Source organism: Dermochelys coriacea, chromosome 4 (genome assembly GCF_009764565.3).
Source record: "Dermochelys coriacea isolate rDerCor1 chromosome 4, rDerCor1.pri.v4, whole genome shotgun sequence".
Classification (NCBI taxonomy): Eukaryota; Metazoa; Chordata; order Testudines; family Dermochelyidae; genus Dermochelys; species Dermochelys coriacea.
In genome coordinates, this window is record NC_050071.1 from 126,781,222 (window position 1) to 126,802,710 (window position 21,489).

Here is a 21,489-nt window from a genome sequence, read left to right on the forward strand (position 1 = left end):
ATGTGGGACTATGTCAAAAGCCTTGCTGAAGTCCAAATATATTACATCCACCGCATTCCCCCTATCCACCAAACCAGTTGCCCTGTCGAAGAAGGAAATCAAGCTGGTTTGGCATGATTTGTTCTTAGTAAATCCATGCTGGCTGCTAATGATTGCCCTTTCATCCTCCAGGTATTATCAAATTGAATGTTTTATACATTGCTCTAGTAGCTTCCCATATGTTGAGTCAGACTGACTGGTCTATAGTTCCCTGGCTCCTCCTTTTTCCCCCCTTTTCAAAGATGCAGTCACATGTTATTTTTTATGAGAAGACTGAAGCAAAGTAGGCATTGAGCAGCTTTGTCTTTCTATCATCTTCTGTTACCAGCTCACTTTCTCCACTGAGCAGCGGACTCACACCATCCTTGATCTTTCTTTTTTGTCTCACACTTAGTAGTCTTCAGGAATTCTTCCACCATTTCAGAGAGCGCTACATATTTACAAATTTAGTTATGTTTGAAGCGCAACATCGCAAATGAAGAAAACAAAATGGTGATCATATCATCTATAGTTCTTTTCTGGTTGTTGAGCCTTTAGATTACACTTGGGTCACATTTTCAAGGTCTTCCATGAGACCTAGATATGTACTTAAAAAACAAAACAAAAACCCTGAGACACTCACCTAATCACTTGCCTCCAGAAGCTAATACTTTAACACACAAACTGAACAGCATGAGAAGTGACAACACTACAGACTTCCTGTCTACTTTGAAGCAATTCACTTCACCTGTCTGTGCCTCGTTCATCTGTAAAAAATATAATGAGGGGCACCAAAGTATCTGTTAGTTAATTAATTCATTAAATCCTAAATTAGGCCATGCCTATACGTACAGCACTGCAGTGGTACAGCTGTACGGATACAGCTGCACTGCTACAGCACGTCTGGTGAAAACACTCTATGCCGACAGGAGAGAGCTCTCCTGTTGGCATAATAACACCATGTCCATAAGTGGCATAAGCTATGTTGGCAGGAGAAGCTCTCTCATTGACATAGCGCTGTGTACATGAGTGCTTACGTCAGTGTAACTTATGTCGCTTAAGGGGATGGAATATTCACACCCCTGAGCAACATAAGTTTTGCCAACATAGGTTGTAGTGTAGACATAGCCTTAAACATTGCACAGAGGGATATCAAACAGTGTTTGGGTGGATGAAGGGGAGACAAAAAAGAAAGAAAGAATTTGTATTTTCAGTCTTCTAAGGTGATTTTTTTAAAAGTGTAAAGCTATTGTTGACATTTTCTGTCCTTTTCAGTTTTTTATTGCTATTGCTGATTAATTTGCATGTTTTCATATGTGATATTTCAACCTATTTATTAAATGTTCTTTGGATGGGAAATGTGGCCAGCTTAGATATTTGTTACAGTTCTCTTGTGAAGCCACAAGCAGATTCCTAACTGGTATAGACAGACTCTGGTAATTCTGAACAATGTTTTCTGAACAATGAATGAGAAATTTTGGGGGAGACTTAAATTAATTGGTCGTCAAACAATAATACAACACTAGAATAATTCCATTAGGAGTCATCCCAGATGTCTTGCAAATTTCTGATTCTTGCACTTTGGCTAGATTTGTTCTTCTAGGCATCAGTGCAGCTCCTGACATAGCTGAGTACAAAATACTAGAGAATTATTATGAAATGCATAACAGACTGACAGTGATGGCATTTGGGTGGCTGAAATCTTACTTCTCTCAAAAACACCAGCTAGTTTATCTTGACATTATTACTGTGACAACTAATATTTTATATCTCTGGTGCTTCAAGACATTGCCTTTCAGCAAATGTTATTTGCAGACACAATGCTGTCAATACTGTTGATGTATGGTTTTATTTGCACTTGAACTACTTGGTTCATAAATTTCTTTAAATTGTACTTCTTACCTTTTAATCTCATAGCATGGAAAACTTTGATCACATTTTTCTCTCATACTCCTTTGCTTTATCTTGTTATAGATTCACTTTGATATAGTTTTACTTATAACACATCTAGATGCTGGGTAAGTCTTGTTGCAATTTTCTCTACGCTTCCTTTAAAATCTATCCTTTCTTTTCCATCCCTCCTGCTTAAAACCTTGGTCCATGCCTTGGTCATCTCTTGTTTCAATTACTGAATTATTCTTCTCTTTTGCTTTCTGGCATTGCACTTCTCCAGCTTGTCCAAAACACCCTACCTAAAATCATTCAGTCCCATCACCATCATCCTCACATCTCTGCATTCACTTCCCTGCTTATTCAACATTAAATTCAATCTTCTCATCCTCGTATCAAGACTCTGCATAAATCTATCCCGACTAGTTTATGAACAAAAGTGAACAAAACTAAGAACCCTATAGGATACATGGTATGAATCTAAAATACAGATATTATCCTAAAATTTGTGTTTAAGCTATTAAGATGTAATATACAGTGGGGAAAACCTCTGCTGAGTACATCCAAATTCAGTAAGGTATTTCAACAACGAGTTTAGTCCTTTCCTAATCAGTTAAAACACTTAAGCTTAAAATGAAACATATACTTAAATAGTTTGCTGAATCAGAACCTTAGTGTATGTGACCATCCAAATTTGTGAAAATAACTACAGTGGTCATATTCCACTAGTCAATGTGCAGTTCAGTACTAATATTTATAACGAAGCAATATTTAAATGATTTTCTGTTTTACATTATTGTGCACAAGGTAAAGAACGTCTTGCCGGATGTCTGGGAATTACTGCTCTTCAAGCTGGTCAATTTATAGAGAGTTTTCTGGTGAAATACAAAAAAATTCATGACTTTACAAAGAAAACCATTGAGCAATGCCACAATGAAGGTAATAAAACCTATAAGATACATTCTAGTTTACCGTTCAGCTGCTATGCTACATTTTACAATGAGGACAGAGGTTCAACTCAGATAATGCTTGTAGGATGAGAGAAAAAGTTGAAAGAAATTATGAAAATATCCACCCCGATGAATGTGGTCTGCCCTATGTTATGCTGGCAAACTGGGAGGATCTGGTTGGATCCACCACAGCTGCTTCTTCCCAGATATTGTTATTTACCAGGAGTGCTCTTTATCATTTGTGAATGGCAAGAAGTTCCTTTCTTTTTTAATATGGCTCTCAACGTCCAGTTATCCATATTTAAAGTTACTTTGAGATTAGCTTATTGCAATGCAATGTACATACCACCATATTGTCAAACTAGTAAGAAGTTGCTGCTAGGGCATAATTCAACCTGCTTAGAAAGCACTGTTTCACAAAGAGAGCATGTTCCGCCTATGGCCTGTGATCTGCACTGGCTACCCCATGATTTCTTGGTGAGTTTTTGGGTATCCAAGGCTATAAAACCCTAAAAGATATGAACTCAAAACACCATCTGTTTGTCCCATGTAATATCACAGTAGATGTGATCCTCTGAAGAGTCTAAGCTAATGTAAGCGGGGGAATAGTCCCACTATTGTGGGGAACTTTCCTGGCTTCTGCACTACCCCGGTGAAGTGGACTAGTGAAAGATTCTGAGTCCTCGCTCCCACTTCCTTTACCCAGTGGCCTCCCTGCCCTTGAGGGCTCCCCTTCCACTCTCCTGTCTGGCAGAGTCCTCGTAACCCCAACAATGCTGGGCCCAGGATTCCTGGGGGGCTCGACCCCCAACCCTGCGGTGGTGACCTAGGACAGGGGCTAGGGTGTCCCCACCCCAGGGTACTCTCTCTGCACTGCGCACTTCTCTGACCCACTGACCCCTACATACAATTTAAAGCAAATGCAAGTTATTTAATCAACAATTAATTTTAAAAAGAATAAGGAAAAATGGGAAAGGTTAAAGGAAACACATCGCCCCGCTCTGTGGCAGGGAACATCACAAACAGTGTCTCTGGAATTTCAGGGCAGTTCACAGTCTGTTCCTTGTCAGTCCCAGGCCACCTTCTCAGGCCCTGGCTGTGCTGCAGGGATGCTGTGGGTTGGACACTTGCTCCGGTGGTGACCACGCTCTGAGGCTCTAAGTGGTAGGACCCTTCTTCCCAGTGTCACCCCCGCCCTGTCGGGGTTACAATCCAAGCCTGGCCTGCAGAGCCTCTTGGCTGAGGCGTCTCCCTGTGCTGGACCCGCTGCCCAGGGTCCCCCTCGCTCTCCCCAACTGCTCACCGCACCCAGCTCTGGACTGCTCCAGCCCCAGCTCCACCACTCTGTCTCTGCGCTGCTGCTGCTGCTGCTGCTCTGCCTCCAGCTCCCTGGGCTGCTTCTTTGGCCCCTCTGTCTCTGGTTGCTACAGTTCTGTCCCAGGACAGGTCTGCTTTGCAGGCTGCTTCTGTGACTCTGCTCCCAGCACTGACCTGCTTGGTGGGCTGCTTTTCTGGTCCCTCTGGCTCTGGTTGCTGCAGCTCTGCTCCCAGGGCAAGTCTGCTCTCTCTGGGCTGTGTCTCTGGTTTTGGCTCTGCTCCCAGGACAGGGTCTGCTCTCTCTGGGCTGCTTTTCTGGTCCCTCCAGATCTGGCACAGCTCTGCTCCCCAGCTTAGCTTGGGCCCCTGCTTTCTCCTTAGCTCAGCCCCACTGTATCTGACCCAGGCAAATCCAGCTCACACGGAGGACGGGACCTCCCTGGCCTCCTGACTCCCTGATTAGCCTGCCCGCTCTGTCATTCAGGCTGACCTGGAGCATTGGCCTCTCCCCATTGTTCCTGGGGGCTATCAGTTCAGGGTCCTGATTTCCCATAGACCTTTCCCCCTTTAGTACTGGTAGCTAGTCAACCAAAACACCCCACTAAATGTTAGTAAGGGGGCAACAGTCCCCTTACACTAACAATTTATTGGCTGTCTACACTTAAAGCATTGCAGTGGCGCAGCTGCACCGGTGCAGCTGTGTCGCTGTAGCGCTTAGGGAAAATGTTACTTATGCCGATGTGAGAGCTTCTCCCATCAGCATAGGTACTCCACCCCCCAAGAGGTGGTAGTTATGTCAATGGAAGAAGCCCCCTGTCAACATAGCACTGTCTGTGCTTGCGGTTAGGTCAGTATAACTGCGTCGCCCAAGGGGGTGGATTCTCCACTCCCCTGAACGATATGTAGTTATATCAACATAAGTTGGTAGTGTAGACCAAGCCTTAGATTTGGGTTGGTGGCAGGATGTTCTTAGTGAGAGGGTTTTCACTTTAGAATTAACTTTTTGCTTTTGGTCCATTAGAGCACTAGACTCAACTGTTCTTTTCGCAGACTTTCTCAGAGGAGAAAGTTGGTTGGAGGATGATAGGATAGAGTAAAGGTCTGTCTTTTCAAAGGTAGATCTGGTCTGTTTAATGTCTGTGTTGCTACTATTGGTCGTGCATCTAGAGTGTGATAGACATAACTGAAAAATCTAAATATATAACAAACATTTAGTGCTCGATGTAGGCAAAGTTATTGACATGTTGACTTTCTATGCTTGGTTTTGAATTTATGTGCATGTGCACATGCATGAAGGCATGTAGAGCTGTTCAGGAAAAAGTAATTAGCAACAAGACAAGGCTGTTCCTAGGAGCATTGGTACTCTTTGGTAAAAATGGCGTTAGATGCCTCCCCAACAAGTTGCTTAGTCATTTACTTGGTGCTTCCTTCCTCACACCAACCTACCTGATCTCTTTAGATGTGTCACTTCATCCTAAAGTTTCTCTAAGTTCTTCTTTGAGTACTTGCCCATATATATTATTACTCCTGGGGGAATTCTGCATCACTGCTTGCATGCAGAATTCATGTCCCGCACAAATTTCTTTGCTTCCCCGCATAAAAATGACTTTCTGATGGGGAAACAAAAGGAAGCTGTATGAGCGGTCATGTGCCACTCCCCAACAGCATGGGCGCATCATTTTGGGCACTTGGAACAGCCAACGGAGAGGTAAATCACTGGGGGGGGAGGGGCAGGCCTGGGAATGCCCCAGCTGGGTGCTGGGTCAGACCCACCCCTCATCTGCCCGGTCCCTGTGCATCTGGGATCCCTTACTCAGACTCCGCCCTGCCGAGCCTCACCCCCCCACACACACCCAGAACCCCCCCACTGAGCCTCCCTCACTCTAGCCCCCACCCCACTGAGCCTCACCCCCTGCACCTGGAGCCCCGCTGCATCCAGAGCCCCCATCACCCCCGCATCCAGCCCTTCCCGGCCAGTTGCTCCTACCTTGTGCTGGGCTCAGCTGCTAGTCCCTGCTGGATTGGGGGCGGGGTAGGAGTGCATTTCCCCTGCACAGAGAAACTGGGGCTGGACCAGGGATGGAGCTGGATCAGACCCACCCCCAGAAAGCTCCCCAAGATTTGCACTCCTTCTGCTTCCTGCCCTTATCACTTCTCAGCCGTGCGGGGAGGCGTCACTGTACAAGGAGCTGCTCCCCCATCTTCCTACTCCCCATGCATCTGGACCTCTGCCATTCCCCTCACCTCTACATCCAGACCCTCATCGCTGCATCCAGACCCTCACCCTCTGTTGAGCCCCCCGCCACTTGAATCCCAACCCTGACAAGTCCCCTCCCCTATGCACCTGGACCATCCCACAAGCCGGCCCCGCCCAGACCCTCATCCTACTTAGCCCGAACCAGCTGCACTTGTACCCCCCCGCCAAGCCCCAGTCTCCCAACACCCAGTCTCCCCACAACCAGAACCCCACCTACTGAGCCACAGCCACATTCACTTGGACCCCCCCTGCAGAATCATATTGCCCCTGCACCCAACCCCCTCCTCCCAACAAGCCCTTGTTCATCCAGATCCTCCCCGCACCTGGACCCACCCACTGAGCTGCTCGCACCCAGATCTCCCACACAGAACCTTCTCACCCTACACCTGGATCCCCCACATACACTAAGCCCCTCCACACTTGGATCCTCTCAGAAGAAGCCTGCCTGCCCACACCTTGTACACCTGACACGGGGCTGCTAACCCTGGTGAGTTGCTTCATTTACTATTTCTGAGGGAATTCTGAACCAAAACATTAAATATTCTGTACCAAAAAAGTAAAAATTCTGTGGACAGTATTTTAAAATTCTGCAAAATTTATTTGTCAATAAATAAATCTGGAGGCTCCAGCATGGCAGTGGGGAGCACAGGCCACTGGCTGCATTGAGGTGGGAGACCACACTGCAGCCTTCCCCCCCACCTAGACACAGACCTCCAGAGCGGGCCCAGACCTTGCGCTATGTCAGGGTCAGGTGCAGCCTCACTGCTGAGTCTGTATCCCAGAGGGGAACGGACTGCAGGGTGATCTCCCATCTCTGTGCAGCCAGTCGCCTGTGCTCCCCACTACTATGCTGGAGCCTCCACATTTGTTTATTGACATAAAATCTGCAGAATTTTGCAGAATTTTAAAATATTGTGTACAGCATTTTAAATTTTTTGGTGCAGAATTCCCTAAAGAGTAATATTATATTTCACTGTTGGTCACATGAGGCCCACGCGGTTAAGATTGGAGTCTTTTTGCCAGCAGTGTCTGCTGGGACCATTCATGCATCCTGAATGTCCTTGCACTCCCATACTACAAGTATAAAAGGCATTGCAGAACCAACCACCACTCACCACCTGGGGCTCCAGTTGGAGCGCAGGGGCTTGCCTCACTTTGGCATCCACCCACCCGCAACCCCACTCTCTGGCAGGAGCACCAAGTGGAGTGGGGCAAGCCCCTGCACCCCAACCTCACTCCCTGGCAGGAGCGCTGGGCAGGTGGAGCAGGTTGGGCCACGGGGGCACCTATTTTTCCGGGAGTCCCCAGTTGGCCAGGGCCCCTGGGCACAGCTCCATTGTCCCAGTGGCTATGTTACTGCTTCGCCTTTCTCATTACTTCACTCCTAGGGTATGGATACTCACTAAAGACAAATGGGGATGTGTAGAGGGCACAGGATTTAATACAAGGAGAGTCTGCAGCTGTTGGCCCAAAAAAACCCATTCTCCATGGCCCTGCAGCCACAGATACTAAATACAGTTCAAGAGCACAAATGCTGACTGACTGCATAGAAGAAATATGTAAAATTTTTGGCTCTTGAATTGGATTATGGCTTTGTAACTCTGAGGCTGAATTTTTGTGGGCCCACAGCCATCAAGTCTATTTATTTAAGAATAGGTTTCTTAGGCTGTTTTCTGCTGGAGCACATCATATGTCAATATAATGCAGTATAATTTGACATGAGCAGGGTTCATTCTGGGAACAGAGGTCTTATTCAGCAAGTATCTCAAAGAGAAAAAAAGAGGACAGGTTTTACAATTTTACAGTAATTTGTAATGAATAAGAAGATGATGAAGCAATTCCTTCACTACCCCAAACAATGACTTATGAAAATTTAAGTTTAATAAAATAAATATTATACAATTTGTAAAAGTGCACTGGTCTGTTGGGTGCATGCATACATCCTAGCTCACATGTCATACTCCCCAGCCCTGTCAAAAAGGAACATTCCAGGATCTGTAGTTTCCCCCAGCTGGAGCACATGACCAGGAAGGAGTTATGGGGCTGGAAGAGCATATGACTGCTTTGGGAAGGGGACTACATAAGAAGAAGCCTGATCTCACTCTGAGAAAGTCAGGGTAGAGACATGACCTGGAGGGAGACTCTCCAAAGTGTAGGACTTGAGAAAATTGTCACTGTAATATAAGAATCACTGTCACTCACCAGAAGGCCAGTCCTGAGTGGCTCTTGTTCAACAACGAAGTTTCAGATGCCCATCCCTGCCAAAAGACATCCCTATTTCCATTCAGTTATGTGTATAAGAGACCAGGGAGATAAGAGAGAGATCTGTTTTGAAGCTTCATTGCAATTAATAGAATAGATTTTGAGGCACTTAAGGCATTACCCACTTCAGATAATAAAGCAAAAAGAAAGTTATTTGCCTGTCTGCTAAGTGGACATGATGTAATTTGGCAGTAATTGGAGTCTATCTAAAAATGTATTGCAATACAGTCCTGCCATAAGAAACGCCTGCTCTGGAAGCTTCCACTAATGAATAGTATTTGGTAAATTGGAGAGAGTCCAGAGGAGAGCAATAAAAATGATAAAAAGTTTAGAAAACCTGATCTCTGAGGAAAGGTTAAAGAAACTGGGCATGTTTGACCTTGAGAAAAGAAGACCAAAGGGAGGCATGATAACAGTCTTCATATATGTTAAGGGATTTTATAAAGAGGACAATAATCAAATGTTCTCCAAGGGTAGGACAAGAAGTAACTGGCTTAATCGGCAGCAAGGGAGATTTAGATTAGATCTGAAGAAAATCTTTCTAACTATAAGGATAGGTAATTAATTTTGGCTACACTAGGAAATTAGGTCAATTTTATAGAAGTCAATTTTTAGACATTGATTTTATATAGTTGACTGTGTATGTCCCCACTAAGCGCATTAAGTCGGTGGAGTGTGTCCTCACTACCATGGCTAGCATCAACTCACAGAGCAGTGCACTGTGGGAAGCTATCCCACAGTTCCCGCAGTCTCTGTTCCCCATTGGAATTCTGGGTTAAGCTCCCAATGCCTGATGGGGCAAAAACATTGTTGCGTGTGGTTTTGGGTACATATCATCAGTCTCCCCTCCCTCCTTCCCTCCCTCCCTCCATGAAAGCAGACAATCATTTTGCGCCTTTTTTCCTGGGTTACCCATGCAGACGCCATAGCACAGCAAGCATGGAGCCCGCTCAGCTCACCGCTGCTGTTGTGAGCAAACACCTCACACATTATATTGCAGTATGTGCAGAACCTGGCTAAGAGATGGCAGCACGAGGACAATTGTGAGGAGGACGTGGACATAGATGTTCCTGAAAGCATGGGATGTGGCAATTGGGACATCATGGCGGCAGTGGGGCTGGTTGATACAGTGGAACCTTGATTCTGGCCTGGCAAACAAGCACAGACTGGTGGGACCGCATAGTCTTGCAGGTATGGGATGATTCTCAGTGGCTGCGAAACTTTTGCATGCGTAAGGCCACTTTCCTGGAACTCTGAGAGTTGCTTTTCCCTGCTCTGAAGCACAGGAATACCAAGATGAGAGTTGCCCTGACAGTTGAGAAGCAAGTGGTGATAGCCCTGTGAAATCTTGCAATGCCTGACTGCTACCGGTCAATTGGGAATCAATTTGGAGTGGGCAAATCTACTGTGGGGACTGCTGTGATTCAAGTAGCCAATACAATCACTGACGTTCTGCTATCAAGGTTAGTGACTCTGGGAAATGTGCAGGTCATATTGGATGTCTTTGCTGCAATGGGTTTCCCTAACTGTGGTGGGGCGATAGACGGAACGCATATCCCTATCTTGGCACCAGACCATCTTGCAAACCAGTACGTAAACCACAAGGGGTACTTCTCAATGGTGCTGCAAGCGCTGGTGGATCACAAGAAATGTTTCACCGACACCAACGTGGGATGGCCAGGAAAGGTGCATGACGCTCACATCTTTAGGAACTCTGGGCTGTTTGAGCAGCTGCAAGAAGGGACTTACTTCCAAGACCAGAAAATTACTGTTGGGGATGTTGAAATGCCAATAGTTATCCTTGGAGACCCAGCCTACCCCTAGCTCCCATGGCTCATGAAGCCATACACAAGCAGCCTGGACAGTAGTAAGGAGCAGTTCAACTATAGGCTGGTATGAATGGTGGTTGAATGTGGCTTTGGGCATTTAAAAGCTCGTTGGTGCTGTTTGCTGACTAGGTTAGATCTCTGCATAACCAATATTCCCATTGTTATTACTGCTTACTGTGTGCTGCATAATATCTGTAAAAGTAAAGGGGAGACGTTTATGGCAGAGTAGGAGGTTGAGGCAAATCGCCTGGCTGACAATTTTGAACAGCCAGATACCAGGGCAATTAGAAGAGCACAGGTAGGCACTCTGCGCATCAGAGAGACTTTGAAAACAGTTTCATGACTGGCCAGGCTATGGTGTGACAGTTGTCTGTGTTTCTCCTTGATGCAAACCTGCTCCCTTTGTTGATTTTAATTCCCTGTAAGCCAACCACCCTCCCCCTTTCAATCACAGCTGGCAAAGGAAATAAAGTCACTATTGTTTTGAAACCATGCATTCTTTCTTTATTAATTAAAAAAAGGGGAGATAAGTGATAAGGTGGGTGGGGTGGGGTAGGGGAGGAGGGAAGGACAAGGGCACATTGCTTATTGTAGCCACACTACAAATCAAAACTGTTTGAATGACAGCCTCTGTTGCTTGGGCCATCCTCTGGAGTGGAGTGACTGGGTGCCTGGAGCCTTCCCGCCCCCGCGTTCTTGGGCATCTGTTGAGGAGGATATGGAACTTGGGGAGGAGGGCAGGTGGTTGTACAGTGGATGCAGTGGGGGTTTGTGCACTTGTTGGCTTTCCTGCAGCTCCACCAGACGCCTGAGCATGTCTGTTTGCTCCCCCATTAGCCTCAGCATTACATCCTGCCTCTTCTCATCGCGCTCACTTAATGCTTTCCTGGACTCTGCCACTGAATGCTTCCATGCATTCAGCTGTGCCTTATCAGTGCGGGAGGACTGCATGATCTCGGGAAAATATGTCATTGTGAGTGACATCACACATGGCTGGGCAACAGAATTCAGTTTCCAGGCAGCCATGGTAAGGCAAAGGGTACGCGGGTTTAGCTTCTAACTCCTTCATAACATGTAAGAATGTTTTCACACTGCAGCATCTTCCTTTCCTATAGCAAGCAATGCCAGTTGGGTTTGCCATTTAAAAGGAGGGGCTGCTGTTTTTGGGTGGATATGCAGCAGGTACCTCCCCCCACCCCTCTGCATGGCTATTTGGGATGATCCCTTTTTAGCCAAGCGCAAATAGCCCAGCATGAATGGGGTCCTTTTACTGTTCCCTTACAAAAATTCCTCTATTTCAATCAGGTGACCATGAATGATATCACTCTCCTGAGGCTAACACAGAAGGATAAAGACTGAATGTTGCTTGAATGTGACCATTCACTGCCATGCTTTATGCTGCAGTGATTCCAGACTACTTGCTACTGGCTTGGCTTGGTAAAGTGTCCTACCATGGAGGACGAAATAAGGCAGCCCTCCCCAGAAACCTTCTGCAAAGGCTTTCAGAGTACCTCCAGGAGAGCTTCATGGAGATGTCCCTGGAAGATTCCCGCACCATCCCCAGACATGTTAACAGACTATTCCAGTAGCTGTACTGGCCGCGAATGCATCCCAAGTCTTCAGGACAAATCAAACATTAAACACTATTGCTTTTAAACCCTGTACTGTAGTTACAAATGTCCGCTCACCAGAGGTGCCTTCTCCGCCTTCAGGGTCGGGGATCCTGCCTTCAGCGGGTATTGACTCCAGGGTGATGAAAAGGTCCTGGCTGCCAGGGAGAACGGATTCATCGCTTGCCTGCTGCGCATTCTCCTCCTTCTCCTCTTCCTCATCTGCAAAATCCTCCTCTTTGTTACGTGAGACTCCCCCCTTGCAGGTGTCCACGGACAGTGGTGGGGTAGTGGTAGGACCCCCCTAGAATGCTATGCAGCTGATCATAGAAGCGGCATGTATGGGGCTCTGACCCAGAGTGACAACCGTTTGCCTCCTTTGTCTTTGGTCGGCTTGCCTGAGCTCCTTGACTTTCACGCGGCACTCCTGTTTGTCCCTGTTGTAGCCTCTGTCCATCATGCCGTGTGCGATTTTGGCATGTATATTAGCATTTCTGTTTTTTGATTGGAGTTCTGCCTGCACAGATTCTTCTCCCCATACAGCAATCAGATCCAGTGTCTCCCGTTCTCTCCATGCTGGAACTCCATGCTGGAGCTTGCGATTCTGGGGGGACTGCATGGTCACCTGTGCTGCTGAGCTTGCCATGCTGATCAAAGAGGAAATTAAATTCAAAAGTTCCCAGGGGTTTTCCTGTGTACTTGGCTAGTGCATCGGAGTTGAAAGTGCTGTCGAGCAATCACATTGGAGCACTCTGGGATAGCTCCTGGAGGCCAATACCATCGATTTGCATCCTCACTTCCCCAAATTTAACCCAGCAAGGTTGATTTTAGTGCTACTCCACTCACTGGGGAGGAGTACAGAAGTCAATTTTAAGAGCCCTTTAGATTGACGGAATGGGGTTGCTTGTGTAGACACATTCATTATAAAATCTACCTAATGCGGCTAAATTCAACCTAACCCTGTAGTGTAGACCAGGGCTCAGAGACTTCTGCAGGCTGAAAATGAACTGAGGTTGCACAGTTCTTTCTCTGTGAGGTGGAGCTTGGGAGAATGCCCACGATAAGGACTGCACAGTTTCCAGTATGGCCGTGCAAGGATATTATATGGATAAGACATAAAGGCCTAAGGAAAACACTATGGTGTTTAGGTTTGTAGGAGACCCAAGACGCCATTTCTGACCCATAGAATTCAGAAGAAGAGGCTTTAGAGGAATAGATAGACAATCCCTTCCCACTGTGTTGTGAGTCAGATGAGGAATAAGAGAATTCTACCTCTAAAGGAGGGGCTGCTGAGGCAGGAGTACTGGGTGTAATATTGGAGTGGCTGTTGTGCCGGGGAAGAGGTCAGTATTGATGTAACAGTGGACGTGCATACCAGAGGAATGTTTAGTTCAACCAAAAGTAAACAACACTCTAGCTCCTCCAGATCTTCTAGATCCTTTGGAACCACATATTTTCCTGGCACTGATTTAGGTGATATGGTGAATTGGGCTCAGGTATAGCCGAATGGGGTACCCAGTGTCAATGTACTCCATGTGTCATAATAGTAATCAGGGCCAGGGAAGAGGTTGCCACTGGTTCCCAAGCACTTGGTGGCAAGTGCTGGGGCAAGAGCAGAGCCAGGTCTGAGGGTGGGCCTGGACGCTAAGTGGGTGGGCCATGGCCTGCCCAGGCCCACCCGTGGCTACGTCCCTGAGGCGAATTTGTAGATATTTGACATTTTCTTTTTCAGTGTATTATCCGAACTGTCAAAGAATATATATACTCACCCCAAAATTCATAACATACTTTTCAATACAAACATTTTATAGAAAAAATCAACAGATATGCCATCTGTTGTTAACAGTCACAGTGAAGAAGAGTGCATTGTCATCAAATTTGTTACTTTAATAACTGCAACTGTAATGCTGTGTCAGGAAAATTACTTTTCTCAGAACAAGGTGGGTGAGGTAATATCTTTTATTGGACCAACTTCTATTGGTCAGAAAGACATGCTTTCTAGCTTACACAGAGCTCTTCTTCAGGTCTGGGACACTTACTCAGCTAAATATAAATGGAACAGATTGATTAGCATAAATAGTTAACACATATTTCAAGGGACCATTCAAGGTGAAATGGCCTATTAACACCCATCCAACCATAAGGAGGAAACAAAGGGTGGGGAAAACAGCTGGTGGAGAAGGTTGTTAGTGAGTGCGATATTTTTGTAATCCATAAATTCAGGCTTTATATAGTCCATGATTTTTAGTATCTAGCAAAGTTATGAATTTAAGCTTCCTTGCTCAACTTTTGAAAGTGTTGTGCAGGTTTCCTTTGAGGATGAGGACTGATAGGTCAGATATAGAGTGATTGCCTTGTGAAAAGTGTTCACCCACCGGTGATATGGTGGTTTTGTGTTTTATCATTTTCCTGTATCATTTTCTCAGAATAGCATTTTCAACCTCTTTTTATAACAGCATATAATTGATTCAGACTTCTACTCACAGAAGACATGCTTTTCCTTGTTTATTCTTTGCAATGCTTAAAAAATTACTATCACCATAGATTTTTAGAGACAAGGTGGGTGAGGTAATATCTTTTACTAAACCAATTTCTGTAGTGAAAAAGACAAGCTTTCAAGCTACACAGAGCGCTTTTTCAGGTCATCACCTCCTCCACCAACAGAAATTGGTCCAATAAAAGATATTACCTCACCCACCTTGTCTCTCTAAAATCCTGGGACCAATACAGCCTCAACACTGCACATAACCATAAGCTGTCATTTCATATCATAACGGCATTAATAAGTTAGTTCTACTAAAGAGTAGTGGATTACTGCAGATATTTAAAGCCATAAATAACTCCTAAACATCCTGTTTGATGAAGTGCTACTCAAGCAATATATTTTTGATTAGATCTACTTCAAATAATATAGCTTTCTTTTCTTGAAAGGTGTCAAAAAACATTCCCACATCTGTGATAATGAATCCATGTTCTATGTATATAACCAGCAAAAGTCCCATAGCTAAAATCCTTGGCTGCGAGCCAATGCAGAGATGGAAGACACCTGTCTCTACTTGGGTCCATTATGAGCTGTCAGCTATGATATAACCAGTATAGCTCTACCAGCAAACCCTCCTAGAGGAGGTACAATTTTTACTGGGATGGGTTGTTTTGCTGGAATTGCTTATACCAGTTTCCTGAATAAAATAAGCTATACCAGCAAAAGGACTTTTTGGCATCTCAGTCTATACTGGGGCTTTTGCTGGCATTGGCATGTTGGTTAGAGGTATAATTTTTTTTCCAGTCCTATCCGACATAGCTATACCAGCAACACTTTTAAGTTTAGACCAGGCCTGAGTAACTTCAATCTCTAATGATTTGAACTGGAATTGAGTGTGCTTAATGGCTTTCAGGGTTAGAGTAATGGAGATATCAATGATATGTGGGTACATCCACATTTCACTCTACCAGTCAGACTACTTTTGAATAGCTGGGGAACAAATGTTGTGCATCAAGTGACTCAGACTATTTTCAGTATTCAGTAATATTGGCCAAAAGCATCAGGCAATTGCTCACAAATGTATGTATCAACTTCATATTGGAAGATTTGTTTCAAATCTCATATTTAAGCACTCCATTAACGTTTTCTATTTTACATATCAAAAGGATATGTGGTTTCCATCATGGGACGTAAAAGACACTTGCCTAATATCAATGCTCGAGACTACAGACTACGTGCTCAAGCAGAGAGGCAGGCTGTCAACTTTGTTGTCCAAGGTATTTTAAAAAAAAAAAATTATTTCCTCTGACTGGGTGGAGGTTGAGAATTGAAGTCAACAAACAAGAAATAGTAAATGGGTGGCATGAATAAATTTTCTATTTTACAGCTCTAAGTGACAGAAGTATGAAACCCTCACTAGCCTGTAGGGAACAAGAACACAATGGTATACTACAATACTGTATGGTAGCTAGCTGTATGAGGTGGAAGATTTTCAAATGCAGTTTTCCTAAGGCTGTCTCTTTTTGGTTTCTTTGTCAGTTTGTGACTGAGGGCCTGTCTACACTTACAGCCCTGCAGTGGTGCAGTTGCAGTGGTTAGTGAAGACACTACCTATGCCAACTGGAGAAGCTCGTATTCCACCTAACAAAGAGGTGGTAGCTATGTCGACGGGAGAAACCCTCCTGTTGACATAGCGCTGTCTGCTCTGGGAGTTCAGTCTGTATAATTGCATTGCTCAGGGGGGTGGATTTTCCACGCATCTGAGAGATGTAGTCATACAGACATAAATTTGTCATGTAGAACATGGCACAGAAACAAGGGTTTCAGTGGTTTTACTACTAAGAGATTCAAATTTTTATTTTTTCAGATTTCTGGTTTTTGGGAAATACCTTTATAAGGGACTTTGTATTGTTTTATTATTATTTCTGTTGAAACCAGGGCTCATTCTTCATCTGTAATGTGCAGGAAGAAAGCATTAAAGAGTTAAACAGGTGTTATCTTCGCAATATAAATTTGCAAACTTGCCAGACAAAATGCAATAAATCCACATAATTTACTTATGTCAGTCTGCTGAGTTCACACCTCATTTGAAGTAATGTGGTGTCTTTAAATGACCCTTGCTGCTGCTTTAAGAGGTTGTATTAAAAATCTACAGGTTTTTACTTATTTAAAGAGCTGATGTTGGCATGATTTGCATAATGTTTGCAAGTTAGAGTGGAGCTGTGAACCCTATCATGCAAATGAAAAATACTTTTTAGACATGTTTATGAAGGTGCTTCTCATGAAAGTGGCTTGAATTTTCCTTTAGGAAGGAGCAATGAGTTGTTGGGGTTTTTTTGCCCTCAAACTTTCTTTCTTTTAATGTTTTGTTTTCAAAATAGGCAAATTAATTATGTAATATTCTGGACTATTGTCCATTGGCAACCGCATCTTACAAGGAGGTGTAGAGCATCTGTAACTGAAGTCAATGGGAACTGAGGACACTCAGCACCTCACAGAAGACATTTGGTATCTTGCAGGACTGAACCCCAAATTTCAGACAACAAATTTGGGTTTTTCATTATTGAAACACCAGAAGAGAATGTTATAGAATTGCTTGAAACTTGGAATTTCCATTCCACAGGACATTTCAAAATGTTCTTTTCTCCTAAATTGAAATGAAATTTGAAATGACCCTATTGTAGCTTTCTATTGACTTTATCATTTTGACTAAATATATTATATTATATTTATATTTATTTATTAATATTCAAAACACTAAAGTAAAAATGAAGCACTTAGACTTTATCAAAATGAAATGTTTCAGTAATTTATTGTCAAAAATTTCAATGAAATTGATATGTTCCCACAAAACGTTTCATTTAGTTGAATCAGCATTTTCCAGTTGAAAACTGTTTGACTGGAAAGCTTTCAGCTAGATACAGAATTCTGATAGGTATTTTGGAAAGGGGTTAAAATGGGTTTATAATTTTAAAATATTCAATTATTTTTAATATTAACAAAAATTCCTTCTACATTGAGATTTTAATTTCAAAATTTCAGCTCTGAGATAATTTTTGAAAACCATATTAAACTCCTCTATTTATACTGACTATAGTTACTGTGGTAAAAGATACAGTAGTGATTTCATATAGTAAGTGAAAATGCATCCGATGAAGTGAGCTGTAGCTCACGAAAGCTTATGCTCAAATAAATTTGTTAGTGTCTAAGGTGCCACAAGTACTCCTTTTCTTTTTGCGAATACAGACTAACACGGCTGCTATTCTGAAACATTTAGTAAGATAGCATCTTATCTTGGTGACAACTTATGCTCAAAAGACTATATTTCTTATGGCATAAATAGTGAAAGGAATATATGGTGTACCAATTTGAAATGGCTGTCATTGGCTTTGACATGATTATTTTTGAAGAAATTTGTCTTATTAGCCATTTCCTAGTCCAACTTTCTTAACTGAGCTTCTGTTGTCTTTTCTAACTCTATTCCATAGATTTATTATAGCTTTAACTCATGAAACAGTGCCTTACCATAGCTAAAATCTAGGTTATTTAGGCTATTATGCACTTTGATTTTTCTTGTGGATAAGTTAAGAAACTCCTTTTCTCTCTCTCCCATGCATGCGGTATGTATATTTGAGATGATTCATGTTTCAGGGTATAAGCCAATCTTTAATGGTAATTCAGAAAAGAATTTCTTGGGGGGGGTAGGCTATTTTATAACTTCCTACTAGAGGCTTTCTTGAATCTTTTTCTTTTGAAGCAACTGGTACTAGCCACTATCAGAGACAGAATACTGTGTTTCGCTTGACCATTGGTCTGGTCCAGTCTGGCAATTCTTATGTTCCCATATCATTATTAAAGGTGAATTCACACCTTCATTAATAGTATTAATAAGCATTTTTGATTCTTTTGTAATATTGAATCTTTGTTAGCTTTATGGAGTCAAAAAGAAAAGGAGTACCGGTGGCACCTTAGAGACTAACAAATTTATTAGAGCATAAGCTTTCGTGAGCTACACCTCAATGCATCCGATGAAGTGAGCTGTAGCTCACGAAAGCTTATGCTCTAATAAATTTGTTAGTCTCTAAGGTGCCACCGGTACTCCTTTTCTTTTTGCGAATACAGACTAACACGGCTGCTACTCTGAAACCTGTGTTTATGGAGTCAGTTTCAGACCTGCTGTCATTTTGCATAGTTCAGAGGACTAAAGAGCTCTTCCTCTCCGCCCACCCCCATATTTTATATTTAAAACAGATCACTTTCTTTTGTAGGATCTGCAGCTGACCTTTGTAAAATGGCTATGGTTGAGATTTTTACCTCTGTTGCCATTTCTCCAACTTTAACAGCCAGGTTAGTAAGCGATGTTCTTTTTCATTTTATGACAGAAGTAGCTGAAATAAAGGCATTTCTGGGATTTTATTCTTTATTGTTCCATGTAATATGACCTATTGTACCTATACTTTAACTATGCCTTTTCTTTCTTATTACTCTGTTCAGCTAGATGAATGTTTAGTATGCATCTGAATCGTTTAACAAGCAAGGGCAGATGCTATTACTTTATATATTTACTGGAAGATTTTTGTTTATATTTTTGTGCTCAAGTAGATTTCTGTGTAATTCTATCCACATATACTGTGCCTGGTCATCAGATATAATGGGGACCCACAACTTCATTTGAAATCATTGGTGTTCAACTTTTTTAAAAATTAAGCCCACTGGTCATGTCTTTACTTATTCTGAATTTATTCTATCAAGTTGATTGAATGTGATGTAAATTACTAACACATTCAATGGATTAGGGAAAAAAACATAGTAGCCAGGACATCAGAACTGAAGCAAACTGTATGAACAAATTGTGCTTCTCAGCAGGCAACTTTTATTTATATTATTTATTTATTATATTTATGTGTATTTTATGTAATAAAGGGAAATATCTTATAGAATATAAGGGAAAACTAATGCATCACAGTTTCCTTTTGTTAGTATAGCTATGCACAGTTGGGCAATAGATCACAGGACAGCCTCCAAATTCTTATATATCACTAGCAAGAAGAATAGAACCTAATGTTCAGTCATAAAAGATAGAACTATTGGTGCAAAAAGTCACTGAGCATTATTATTATTGTTAGCTCTAATAGAAAAAAGCCTTGAAGGCAAACATGGGAGAAAAAGAAATGAATCCTGGTCTTTCATAATGTTGTGGTATGTGGTCAAATAGAACTTGAGGAATTTGAAGTAGAATTTCAGATAAAAGCAGAGAACAAAGGTTTGCAAAATGTCAAAGTTTTTATAGAAATATTTTTATGTGATATTGGGATTTTTGTAAAAAAAATCTCAATTGTGATAATAACATATCAAATCATTCAACAGGACTTTTCATTTAATCAAAAAAACCCAGGATTTGGCCCCATATATATACTTTACAATAATATAATACTTAGATTGTGAGTTCTTTGGGACCGAGACTGTCTTTTTTGTTTTGTATTTGTACAGCACCTATAACCATGACTATGGCTCCTAGTTCTATGGTAATGCATATAGTAATATTAAATAATAATATAGCTCTTTACATGTTAAATATATTTGTTATTCTTTAAATATTTACCCATACATACATCTCACAATGATTATGAGCATGAATATTAATAAGTTACAAGTTTCAGTAAAGACCTCACATGCTACCCTTCATGGGTAAATACATGAAAGTGAGATATTTGGTGTAGTGTGTTTGTCAGGTCTGAGACATGAGCTGCTTATAAAGAACAATGAACCCTTTGCCTTTTGGCACCAATAGGCCTCTGTATCACACCTCCTATCTGACATTAACACAATAGGGCTAGCTGCTGGCTATTCTGCAGATGTCAGTTCTGAGTGCTCTTTCCTGAACAGGGTGTCTGCTACCACATTTTCTTTCTTTCTTAGTGTGCACAAGCTCCGTCTCATATTCCTATAGCGCTAGACTCCATTGTCATAGCCTAGAGTTGGTACCTTTTGGTTATGTGTAACCACACCATACCAAGAGAGTGTGGTGGATCAACCTCAGCCTGGACCAGTCCACACAAGAGATCCACTTCCTGGACACTACAGTGCAAATAAGTGATGGTCACATAAACACCACCCTATACCGGAAACCTACTGACCACTATACGTGCCTCCAGCTTCCATCCAGGACACATCAGATGATCCATTGTCTACAGCTAAGTCCTAAGGTACAACCGAATTTGCTCCAATCCCTCAGATAGAGACAAACACCTACAAGATCTCTATCAGGCATTCTTAAAACTACGATACCCACCTGGGGAAGTGAGAAAACAGATTGACAGGGCAAGATGGGTACGTAGAAATCACCTACTACAGGACAGGCCCAACAAGGAAAATAACAGAACACCATTGGCCATCACGTACAGCACCCAGCTAACATGTCTCCAGTACATTATCAACGATCTATAACCTATCCTGGAAAATGATCCCTCAGTCTCACAGACCTTGGGAGGCAGGCCAGTCCTCGCTTACAGATAGAAAATACTCACCAGCAACTACACACCACACCACAGAAACACTAACCCAGGAACCAATCCCTGTAGCAAACCTCATTGCCTACTCTGTCCCCATATCTACTCTAGTGACACCATCAGAGGACCCAACCACATCAGCCACAGCATCAGAGGCTCATTCACCTACACGTCTACTAATGTTATATATGCCATCATGTGCCAGCAGTGCCCCTCTGCCAGGTACATTGGCCAAACTGGACAGTCCCTACGTAAAAGAATAAATGGACACAAATCGGACATCAAGAATGGTAACATACAAAAGCCAGTAGGAGAACACTTCAATCTTCCTGGACATTCTACAACAGATTTAAAAGTAGCTATAC

General features: G+C 42.9%; 1 protein-coding gene across 1 annotated transcript in view; it reads left to right on the forward strand.

The window, feature by feature from the left end:
* POLN (DNA polymerase nu) overlaps positions 1 to 19,056 on the forward strand; it is a 212,055-nt gene extending 192,999 nt beyond the window's left edge. The window contains exons 20-22 of the mRNA XM_043513854.1: positions 2,716 to 2,847; positions 15,782 to 15,892; positions 18,884 to 19,056. Of these exons, the coding sequence (XP_043369789.1) occupies positions 2,716 to 2,847; positions 15,782 to 15,892; positions 18,884 to 19,056 (416 nt within the window). The remainder of the gene's footprint in view (positions 1 to 2,715; positions 2,848 to 15,781; positions 15,893 to 18,883) is intronic.
* Positions 19,057 to 21,489: the final 2,433 nt, after the last annotated feature.